We start from the raw sequence: 12,497 nt of genomic DNA on the forward strand, positions 1-12,497 counted from the left end.
TACGTTATTATTTAGATGGTAAGATTTTATGTATAGTTTATTTTGGCATCAATAACTCATATTCCGTTTCTGGTGAAGAGTTTGCAGGGAGTGTTTGTATGATTCAGGGAGAAAGGAAGAGAATCAATCATGTATAGGACTACTACTATTACCATCACGCCATTTCTCCGTAGGGGTAGGCAGAGAGAATGGACCGCCACACACTTCTTCCTAGCATATATTCCTAGCTTCTTCCACATTCATACATGCCCTTCGATTCTGTCTGCTTTTGAAATGACCAGACTTAAGATTTTGGTTTATCTGATCATGCCACGTCTTCCTTGGTCGTCCTCGTCTAACGTTACTATTCATTTTCGCCATATTTACTTGTTTTACCATTCTTTCGTCGTCCATTCATTATATGTGACCAAACCATCTCAGAGACCCTTTCTTAATCTTATCAATTATACTTGACTCAGATTTACACTCTCGCCTGATTTCATCATTCGTAACCCTGTCATACATTGATTTCCCACACATTCGTCTAAGAGATCGCATTTCAACCGCATTCACTCGGCTTTCATCCTTCCTCTGCCAGTTCCATGTTTCACTTCCATACATAAGTGTTGGGACTAAAACTCCGTTATGCACTGCCAGTTAAGCTTCGATTGATAATAGAGGAATATGTGGTTGGGAAACTCCTCACCTAGAAGGCACTCACAGATCGCAGAGTCAAATACCTTTAGCAGAAAATGTTTAATTATGGCATAAATCCATTAGCCCTTTACATACATTCAATGTGCATGTTAATATCAGATAACATTTTCAACAAATAATATCATTCTATGAAAAATGAATGTATGTATTATGACGTCAAGCATTTGTTTTATCAGTACATATCTATATGTGATCATTTAATTGTTTTATTTATGGCCTTAATCTAGATGTCACAATGTAATTTAATCTGAATTTTTTTATAGGATTATCGTCATGCGGACCAATATCATCAGAAAGTAACATCAAATGGGATTCTTCAAGAGACGAATCATATCGTGTTTCAGTTGATGAAAACGGTTTTGTTCTGAAGGAATGGTTCGTAAAATTACTCTTAAATTTTCTTTCGGAATTTATTTTAAATGATACTGGCTCAGTATCAGGCATAGAAGAAACATTTACATTCTATCACTTCTTCACAATATTTTAAATAATCCCACTTCGCCTGTTTATCTGAGAGAGCTCATCCAACCTCTTTCACAACACGGACCATCTCTTCGTTCTAGTAACGAGAGAACTCTTTTAATACCCTGTCATCGCTCTAATTTTCTTGCCTCCTCTTTCACAGTAGTAGCCGCTCGTTTGTGAATAATCTACCCACTAATGTTAGAGACGCCCCGCCCCTTCTTTATTTACATTTGAGTCAAGTAAAATAAAAATAAATTTTTGCAATAAAATGAAATACATAGTCATAATGAACAATGTTTTGAGTATTTCCAAATGTTTGTAGACAGGCTGGATTTCCTTCTTTGGGAGTTATTTAGATTTAATTTTTTGCAACGGAGAGGGAAAACATTTTTAACAAGGCAATATGGAAGTCAGGAATGTAATAAGAAGTATAAAAATTAAAAAATAATTTTTAAGCGTCGCCTAGCAGGTGGTGGAATGGTCCCGCTGGATGAGATCTCACCCACATAATAAAGGTTTCGACTCTTTGACTTCACAAAAGTCAACAGATGGAAGACTTAGGGAAATGTGGATGTTTAGGCAGAATGGTGAATATTACACAGTGTGTAAAGTGGCACTTAAACCAGCCAATGACAGGTCATAAGCCCTGTAAATGTCTAGACTTCCATATTACCTTCTCAAAATGTTTTCCCTCTCTGTTACAAAAATTTTGTGCCACTTTTTGTTTGAATTAAAATAAATTCTTCCTTTATTTATTATGCTTTTTCCCATTGCTACATTTTTTACTGCCACAGGGCACATTTATACAGATGAAATAAAATTTTATCTTTCTGATATAAACCTTAAATCATTTGCGGACTCGGGATCACTCTACCCTAACTGGATTTCCATTTTGCTTCTGTCTTTCCATGGATCGTTGCATTTTAATTTCTGGCCACTTTTTTGTGTTACAGACATGGTTTCTAGTCCGTATGTTGTCACCGGCAATATGCACGATTCATAGACTTGTCTTTTTAAGCATATAGGGACTTCTTTACTTTCAAAAATATATTTTAGTTTGCCGAAAGCAGCCCAACTTAGCCCTATTCTTCTTGGTAACTTCGCTGTCTGGTTATCTTTACCAGTTTGACTTTGTGTCCTAGATATGTGTATTCACCAACCACTTCGATTTTATTATTGTTAATGAAAATGTCTCTCATTTTGCCTAGTCCATCCATGTCTTTACTTATGACCACTATGTCATTTGCGTATCTGAGGTGACTCAAGTACATGCCATCGATCTTTACACCCTTATTTTCCCAATTTAGGGTTTTAAATACATCCTCTAAGGCTAGCGTAAAGAACTTTGCGATATTGTGTCCCCTTGTCTGACACCTTTCTCTATTTTGATTTGTTCAGTTTTTGTGTCCTCATCAATCCTCACATCCATAGTAGCGTTGTCATAAATGAATTTTATTAATCTAATGTATCTAGAATCAACTCGGGCATTTTAGAGTGCTTCAATAACAGCCCATTTTTCAACTGAGTCAACGCTTTTCGATAGTTGATAATAGCTAAATGTTGTATTCTGTTGACTTTTCTATGAGTATTATGATAAACTCGTTACAATAGACATGGCGAACATTTTATAAAAGTGAATATATCTAGGCTTATGTTTCTGGTACATATTTACAGGGACCTTTATTTATATTAAATTAAGAAAAAATATCATTTGCCAAGCTAATAAAAAATAATCTATGAAGTGAATGTACCAAATAGAATTCTGTATTTCAGATGGCTTCCACATTAATATCAGCGGGTTAATGCTCAGTACACCAAGATTCCGGACCAATACTTCCATGTCCCTGGAACAAGTTGATGATGTTCTGTCTCCACTGCACCGTTTTCCAGATACTTTAAGGTTAAAATCTTTTCTCTGACATATCAATAACAAACTAAATACAGTGCATTCCAATGTTTAATACGCTTATGTTAATATGTTAGTGCCTGTCAGTGAACCAAGTAAACTTACAAATTTCGTTAGTGTTTGCATGCACACTAGAATATTTTATTAGAAAATGTTCTGCCACGCACACATAAACAATGTTTATTCAACAATTAGATGGACTGTACATATTTGTTTATTCATGTACCAATAAGTTAAACATCATATGTTAAAAATGCTTTTTATCGTTGGACTTTTTCAGTGTACAATACAAAATTTAAAGACATAGACTACACAAACATCACTCTTGTCAGATTTAAAATTTACCCTAAAAATGCATTATGTAACTTAGTAGACATTATAATAATAAATATGTACATCTCCCTTCCCCTCCTTCTCTTTTCATGCATCCTTGTCATAATAATCCTTAATAATCATAATCCTTGTCATATTTGTAAAACTTTTTATCATATCCTTTTTAACTAATTTCACAATTTTTTTCTGTATATTCTGTTTATTATTTAGTATGTTAGCGTGTATTTCATTTTTATTTTTTGTAAATGCCTTTTGGGCGTTAATGAACAAAATAAATAAATAAATAATCCCGCCCAATTTACAATAACTTACTGTTCATTTTTAAAAAAAAGTATTTTCTTTGATTATTAAAAAATATTAACATGAAAATAACATTTTTATGTGTACAAACTTATATGTATTTAAATAATATGTAATATATTTTCTTTACCTAACTTTGTATACTTTGTGGAAATCTGTTATTGGTTCTGAGTTTATACACTATAGCTGTTTGTTTACTATTTATTTTTTTATAAATTTATTTAAAAAAAAATAATAATATACATACTGAATAACAGGGAATCTATATAAAACCAATTAATCTAAAATGAAAACGGAGTGTTCTCTGTTTATGATAGTCTCCATCTAACCTGGCACAGCCTGTTCTAATATGTATGTAGAACTGTTGGTTTCCCAAATAAAATTTTTAAAAAGACCCAAGACACAAACTAGCCAGCCGTTGACTTTAGGTGTTTCATATACTTACACAGTCCCACATCCCGCCTTATTTTATACAAAATTACAATTCGAACAGACGTGCATCTAGCTCAAAGTATTTCTCTGAAATGACAAATAAGTTAATATACTTTTAAAATTATTTTGGCGCGTCGCCCCCGGTTATGTTTCAAAACTCCAATATAGATTTGTATGGAGACTGGTGACTAACATTTTGAAATATTCCAAAAAATTATCGAATTACTGTGGAAATTTAATTACTTTGAAGTGGTTTAAATGCATTAGGAGTATTATTTAACTTATTTTATCTGGGATTATGAATAGATTTTTAAATTAAAATGTCTGTAACGGACGCATGACGCATGTCAGAAAAGCCATTTTTGCAAGTTTTTATGTAAGTTCTTGCATTTATTTCTCATAGCATTTAAAAAATTTCACTGTTTGCCTTAGGTATTTACCCAACTGTCCATGTAGAATGAACAGTTCAATCATTAGTAATATTGCTTTTGTTGGAATGATGCAAAGTGAGATTTCTTAACTACAACAATGACATAATATAGTAAAATAATAATATAGTGTGATAAGCTTCATCATCATCATTCGTCGTTTCCCCTATCCACATCCAGTGGTACATAGGGCACAGCATTGGTACTCGAATTGCGGCGTATCTCGATCATCTCTTACATGAAGGTAAGGTGATCATTTATACGCTTTGAGTAGCAGTCTAGGGTCAGTAAAACATGCAGTGTTCAACCACCTTCTACATCAATATTTTATGTCAACCCTGTCCTGTCAGGAATCCCAGGATCGATCCTGGGATCTCAAACATGATCAGACTTATCTCCACTCGATTTATTTTTTGTATTCCTACCTGACAGTGGCCATTGAGTCAAAAACGCTTGTCTAGGATTCTGGGTATATTTCTAAAAAGTGTAGGTATTTTACCTTTGATAAGTTTCAATACATGCTTTGAATTATAATTCAGTCGTTACAAATGCAGATGGGAGCTCTTTATACGGAAGCATTGGGTCACCATTTCGTGAATACCAAAATCATAATATAATATAACAATTGTAAAGTGCGGCAGAAACGGGTACCAATTTCCCATATATCGCTGTCTCGGTCTTACAATGTTACTCTTCCAACATCGCAGCTGACCGGCTACCAGTTCAATTCTGTATTTCAGTCGGGATAATCAATGTGTTCAACGCGCTAAAAAGTGTTCTCTACACGCGCTATAGCGTTTAGAATACCACTTCGGGTGCAAGTCCAATTTTAACCGTATCGGGAATTGAACCTGAGACCTCTTGCATGGTAGGCAAATGCGCTGACCATTACACTAGGAGGTAAACAAAGCAATACTAAAAGTAATCAAAAACAATATAAGAATACATTTAAAAAAAACAGGTAAAAAATATATGCATGTTTTAGGTCATCTAGTTTCAACCGTCGTTGCTCCGGAGCTTCCATAGCGTCGGGCATATACGAGGAGATTTCCGAGAGCACCCCTACTGGGCTAGACTCTCGGCGGAGTAGCGGTCCAGACAGCAACTACGAGGTCCTCCCCGACTGCTGTCCATCGCGCCGGAGGGTCAGCCGAAAGGTCCCCCCTCCACCGCTGCCCCCCAGAACCAAGAACAGCAGCAGGCTAGACAGGTATGCCGAAAACTGACCCGTGTTCCAAATAGACTAGGAATGTTGATATCATCGCCTCAATTGAAATACAACGTAAATACTGGAGGCAATAAAAAAATAATTAGTGATATTTTATTTTTTTTACCAAGTGTACAATATTTTATTTTTTTTACCAAGTGATTTGTTTTTAAGCTACACATGATTTTTAAGTGTTTTATCCAAACAAATGTAAACTACTTAACTGTACCTCTGACTACCTACCTACTATTGCTGTATTCCAAGGAATACACGTCTTTGAGATACGCGTTATTCAAGAAATGTGTTTTAAATCTTTTCTATCAACAATTTCTTCAACAATATTTTGAGTATGTCCAAATGTTTGTAGACAGGTTGGATTTATTTATTTATTTTTATTTATTAATATACACAGCACGCAGTACCCTTTACCTTACAATAATACATATTTAATAGAATATAAACACTTCAATGTAATGTGAAAAATAAAAAAGTATTATGTTACATAAATGTTACCAATGAACAAAATGACTCGCCTACAATCTGTATTGAATGGCGCAGCGAGACTTATTTTCGGAATCTCTAAGTTCAGTCATATCACGCAAATGCGCGTTCACTAAATTTAGTGCGCTGTTTGCGTAGAGGTATAATAACTTTTCCTCTCGCCGTAGACGTAGCTGATCTAAGCGTGAGACGCCTGTCAGCTAGTTCATTTGGAATGCATAGTTCCCTTAGATATTCCGGAGCAGAGTTGTGCAGTGACTTATACATAAGCCAAAAGAGTTTGTATTCGACCCTATGTGGAAAACGTAGCCAGTGAAGTTCCCGAAGTAGTGGAGTGATATGACTGAACTTAGAGATTTCGAAAATAAGTCTCGCTGCGGCATTCAATACAGATTGTAGGCGAGTCAGCACCGTAAATGCTTAGACTTCCATATACCCTTCTCAGAAATGTTTTCCCTCTGTCTTGCAACAAATTTAGAACAATTTCTTCATTCAAATGACAGAGATAGATGCTATTTTGTACTGTAAAAAATATTAAATCATAATCTCAAATTTAAGTTTGTAAGTGAAAATTCTTGATTTAAGTTCATTGTAATTTATTATATAAATAAAACACGAGTGATACTTTAATCCACAAATTTGGAATATCCAGTGACCGGTTTCATCGCTTTCGCGACATCTTCGAGACTGGTATATTTATTAAAAAGTTAAATGTATTTATACAGAACAGAGGTAAGGATACATAATTCAAAGTTATATGTAAGTAAATTAAATAAAGTTATTTTTATCTTAAGGATCATTATCGACAAATTTTCTATGGGTTAACAAATGAATGGATATAATGTTATTTTAATGAGTTTAAGTATTTTATTTTATTGTTGGTGTCCCATCCTTCGTGAGTGTGGTTTTGTAATGATTTCTGAAAAACAAGGGGTAAAAAGTCTATTATAAATAATAAAGTATATAATAAAATTTTAAAAAAAATAATCTCAAATAGTCAAAATTAGATTGGCACTACTATGCTTCCTTGATTGTCATAAAAAAAAAAGTCATTCAGAGTCGTCAATGAAATCAATATGAACGTATATCATCATCCACACCCAATGGTGCGTAAGACACTCCATTAGTTAAGTAAATGCAACGTGTCTTGATCATCGGTTACAGGAAGGCAAGGTGGTTAGTCTTATGCTTCAGATGCCTGTCCAGGAGCAATGAAATATTGCGGCGTAAAGCCTCTTTAAAAGCAATTTTTCTCATCCACCCTGCTAGGAATCGAACCCGGGACCGGGACTGGTAGCCGTATGCGCCGACCACTGCACTACGAGGCGGATATTTCTTGATTTCCCATTTCAGAATTATTTTCCTGAAAGTAACCATAAAGTCGATAATACCCATCCAGGGTTCTTGTTCTTTTTTACACAGGATTGTAGTTCTTCATCTGCCTGGGACACGACACTTAATTTTTTTAAAAATAAATATTTGCGTTTTTATTATTTACTCAAATATTTCAAAAACATTGGATTTAGGACCTTGTATAAAAATTCTTACATGTCACTCGATTCCGCTAATTTAAAATCATGTTTTCAGTGCCAGCGACTCCGGTATGGAAGAAGACAGTTTGTGTTCCACGCCACATGACAACGATGATGCTAAATGGACATACATCCATGAATCAGTTTCTACATTACCAAGATTTATGTCTCTTCAAAAAGATCCCTGCAGTTTGTCTTCCAAATTTAATCCCGAAACATCTTCAAACAAATCGGCCTATAGAAATCGAGATCGCCTTAATTCTGCATTAGACGTTTTTCGGAAGCGCATAAAAAGTGATTCCCAAGTTCCGAGAGATAAGTCTTTCGATTGCGATTCGTCTTCGTACCAAGGTTCCGATAATATCCCCACTCGTAAAAGGTTATTCGATTTCAACGTTACTCCTATTAAATCTATGCACATGATAAGAAACTCCAAAGTGGGAAGGGCGATAAGGAAATTAGGTGGAAAAGGTAACATAAGCGGCATGAAAACTTCTGCGAAAAGTTGTGAAACACTCGACTGCGATGACATTATTACAACATTTGAAACTAATCGGTGTTCCAAGTCCGTAGAAAACTTAGATTATCGTCATATCATAAACAGCATCGACGACCGGTCGTACGAAGAGAAAGAAAGTTACTTCAATCTCTCCACTGAATGGTGTCTGGAAACGGACGGCGATAATATCAAAGACCTTTCTGCCATTTCCGCTGATTCCGAATCAAAGTTCACATTTCCCCAACATATATTTGATCTTGTATTGCAAGGGAATCTAGAATTAGCTAAACAAAAAATGCGACAAAAAGTGACGGAGGAAGACTATGTTATGATGTCACCGTGTGGCCGAGTCTCAATAAACAACACAAAGTCGATTCCTAGTATTTCTATCATAGAACCACCGACAATAGCAGTTGAGGACAACTATACTATTATGAAAAGTGCTTATTAAATTTATACTTTTATCAGAATGTTTCTCCTTGTCAGCCAATATAACACTGTACTGCATTTTATTTCTGTGGCATTTAGGTAAAAAGATACGTCACTAAAATTGAGAAAATGAGTCAAGTATGCTATTACTCTCAATAAGGTCTACGGAAGGAAGGAGAGGTTCAATATTTCAAAAATAAAATTGGAGAATATCGTATTTATTTATTTATTAACGGACATTGTCCATGTATACAATTTATAAGGTTTAAATATTACAATAAAAGAATAGTTTAAAACATTAAAAAAAAAAAAGAAAGAAGCATTGACAAACATAAGGGACATCGAGACAAGATCTGGACTATTTATTTAGTGCTCATTTAAATCGTTGTAAACTTAAACCAAAAAAGTCCAGATCTTGTCTTGAGTTAACAATACGACAAAGACATGGTCATTGGAGAATTTAGGCCATAGTTTGTTTTATGCTGATCGATGAACAGTACTTCATTGTTTCTCAATCTACGAGTCGGAATATTGAATTTTACTTGTCCCAGTAATGATGGAACATCGATTATACCATTTAGTATGCCGAACATATATATGGAGTCGTATAATTTGAAAGTACTATAAGGTAAATAAGTACGTGTAACTTGCATTAAAATATCCTTCAACAACATGAAAATAGCAATTATGAGTAGAAACACAATATGAGTTGTACCACTTCACCTATTTCATTCTTAAGTTTATACATTTTAAGAAATCACTTGAAATTTGTTTGTAAAAGAATGGAGTCAGTGAGAAACTTTAAATGGCCCCCCTCCAAAATCAGCTAATAGTGACTTATGCCTCTGTACCTAAATGCTACAGATTTACAAAGTGTATTTTTAAAAGAATCTGTTGATTATCGGTTCTGAATCTACGTCATAATTCGGAGACTCATTGTGCTTAGTTTCTCCTTAAGTACCAACTGTATGTTTTCATAAGACTTGTTTCCAATCATCGGAAATTAACCCAGAGTGCACCAAAATTATACTTACATCTAGATCTGATTTATTTTATGTGTTTAGCTGTATTTTGCATTCATTAGTTATATTTTTTTTATACTTGAAATAAAGTTTTTTATACTATCTCTAGAACTCACTTCAAGGGAGATTTATTTTAAATAACCGTATTTAGTTTACCCAACCTAGCGAATGTTTAAATAATGAATATGACATATACCCTAAACTCAGTAACTGACGAATGTTACAATTGACTTGAGTGATTTAAAGATAAATGATCCGCATGACAGAAAAATATTATTTACAAAACTCTTGTTCAAACCAATAGACCTGATTACAACATCCGGCAGTCTGATATCTTAGTTGAATTAAACCTTATAAAAATTTAATCCCTCATTTTTATACTGTTGCACAATTTTATAAAATGCAATCATAGCCAAAATAAGTTGAACTAGTTTTTATAACAATTCTAGTACTTTACATTATTTAATGATAGAATAGTTTTACTTATTTATTGCATGTTCACTTTACTTACAGAAAAAACTTACACAATTTAAATTTATTTTTACGAATATAATTACATGTTACTAAACTGACAGCAAGTGGAAGAGTACAAAGCATTATCTAAGGATTTATTGGTAGATAATTTCAAGCAATGAATCATTGTATTCGCAATATAATGTTGCATTTCGCTTTCAACTTGATACATCACATTGTTTTCACTACAATTTGTGATCTTATAAATAATACCCAATATTTGATGAATATTTTGATATAAATAAATATGTTTGTATGTACTAAAGTGTGCCAACTATTAAATGATTGCTTATTGCATAACTGCCTTCAATGTTTGCCTTATATGTATGTAAAATGTGTATGTATTATATAGTAATATTTGCCAATGCAATGTCTTATGCAATAAATAAAAATAATTCATCATATCAGAAGAGTCGTAAGGGATTTTTCTCAATTAATCATTTTACAATTGAACTGTACTCTGAAAAAATATCTAGAGAATAAATTATTTTGGTTTGAGATTCTTTCCCTACCTAAACCCTTCGGGTTATTTTAATCTTATTTCCTTCACTTTTCATAAAATAATTTATTTCATTGAATGGCAGCATTTCTCGCTGTTATTCTGTGAAAAAAATCAATGATGCACATTTAACTTGTTAATCATTCCGAACTTCTTTTGAATTTGATTCCTGGATACAAATGAAAAATATAAAAAATGGGCACCTTGTAATTGATAAATGATTTTTGAACCTGACTACCACAGTACCTTCATTTTTCAATGTAGGTATTGATTGAATAGGGTAATTGAACACTTGAAAACCATGTTTATATTATAATTTACTCGATATTTTTTATGTAATTCTCCTTACATAGAGTTTAGTGGGCAATATGTTACTTTATTGAGCTTTATTGTTTTCAGATGATAATAGTGTATTTCTAAAACCGTAATGTTGACAGAAGTTCTAATAAGGCTTAAAAAAATTAGCGTAACCTAATTGAAGCCAAAATAAATTCACCTGACGATATACAATTAGCAAAAAGCGTTAACCAGTTTTATCAAATAAAAGTAAACTTTATCTGATGCTTTACGCATGTTTGTATTATTCTAAATTGTGCGCTGTGAAAAAGTACTTAAAACTTAGTCATGTAAAGCTTTAGGTTAATAAGATTTTAACAGTCTTAAAAATTAGTTAATTAACTCATTTGGTAAATTTCTTAAATAGTGTTAAATTGAAAAAAACAGTTTCATTTATATACTGAATTGTTTATTAGTCCATTTGTTTTTCCATAAATTATTCATAATTTTGTGAATATTGCTTTGTTGGTTCTTTTCAAGTTTTATAGTAGTTGATACTTCTAATAAATTAAGCTAGAAATCAGTTTTACCACACAATTCTATTTTAAAATAAATTTTACTGAAGTTTAAACTATTTTTTTAGTGATAAAAAAAAACGTTTTCCATAAAATTTATGAATGCACTATTCAAAATTTATTGAACGATGCTATTTTGATTAAAAATAGAATTCTGATTTATTTTTATCTGCATTTCTAATTTTAAGTAACATATCTACATTAAAAATCTGTTCAAAGTACAATCACGTCAATTAATAGCTTTTAGTGTGTACAGCGTTGTCAATTATCATACGGGATTAAAAGATGGACTTATTTTACCAATGTTTTTAATAAATATTTTGGGATAAAATACACTCCAAATTTAGCTAAAGACTATGTTACACTTACAAGACAATACCAAGAGAATTGCACAGGTAATTGTCACTTTTTGTTGACATTTTCAAAAATGTAAACTTCATTTAATATTATATGAAAATTAATGTTTACAATGAATCTCTAGCTTTTGAATGTTGCTTTTACTGCTTTCATTTAAACAAATTAAAATGGCTTCGAAAGTCTTATCGTACTTGCTCAAAATTCTAGATTAAGATGCATTTACCAAGCTTGATGTCAAAAACTCAATGTTTAAGATTTGTGGTGATCCATATATTCTGAAAGACTTAATATTGAGAACCTAGTTATATGTAAGTAAATAGTTTTATTGTAAGATGGATAGTCAGGTGTAACAATTTCACATATCATTTTTCAATAGCTTTCATTGTTTTCGAAAAGAAATCACACTGGCTTACAATCATTTTACTATAGTAAATATATTTATTGATTAAATTTCTTCGGTTTTCACGGCCGCTCAGATGCGCGAGTTTTTCTGGGTTATTATTGAAATCATCTTAGTACCCAAAAAT

General features: G+C 32.8%; 1 protein-coding gene across 2 annotated transcripts; it reads left to right on the forward strand.

Annotated features, from left to right (window-relative positions):
• Positions 1 to 957: 957 nt before the first annotated feature.
• Positions 958 to 10,318, forward strand: LOC148278092 (uncharacterized). 2 transcript variants are annotated; one of them, XR_015823286.1, is made up of 5 exons: positions 958 to 1,071; positions 2,935 to 3,061; positions 5,546 to 5,770; positions 7,856 to 8,942; positions 9,332 to 10,318. XR_015823286.1 is itself a non-coding variant. In XM_088231896.1 (4 exons), exons 2-4 carry the CDS (start codon positions 2,964 to 2,966, stop codon positions 8,748 to 8,750), a joined length of 1,218 nt encoding a protein of 405 aa, XP_088088022.1. In that variant the 5' UTR covers positions 958 to 1,071; positions 2,935 to 2,963; the 3' UTR covers positions 8,751 to 9,044. The 2 variants fall into 2 exon arrangements, 1 of the variants encoding a protein (XP_088088022.1); XM_088231896.1 differs by lacking the exon at positions 9,332 to 10,318 and having other exon boundaries at positions 7,856 to 9,044.
• Positions 10,319 to 12,497: the final 2,179 nt, after the last annotated feature.

This window comes from Micrasema longulum, unplaced genomic scaffold (assembly GCF_059751315.1).
Source record: "Micrasema longulum isolate JH-2025_06_02 unplaced genomic scaffold, ASM5975131v1 h1tg000929l, whole genome shotgun sequence".
NCBI lineage: Eukaryota > Metazoa > Arthropoda > Insecta > Trichoptera > Brachycentridae > Micrasema > Micrasema longulum.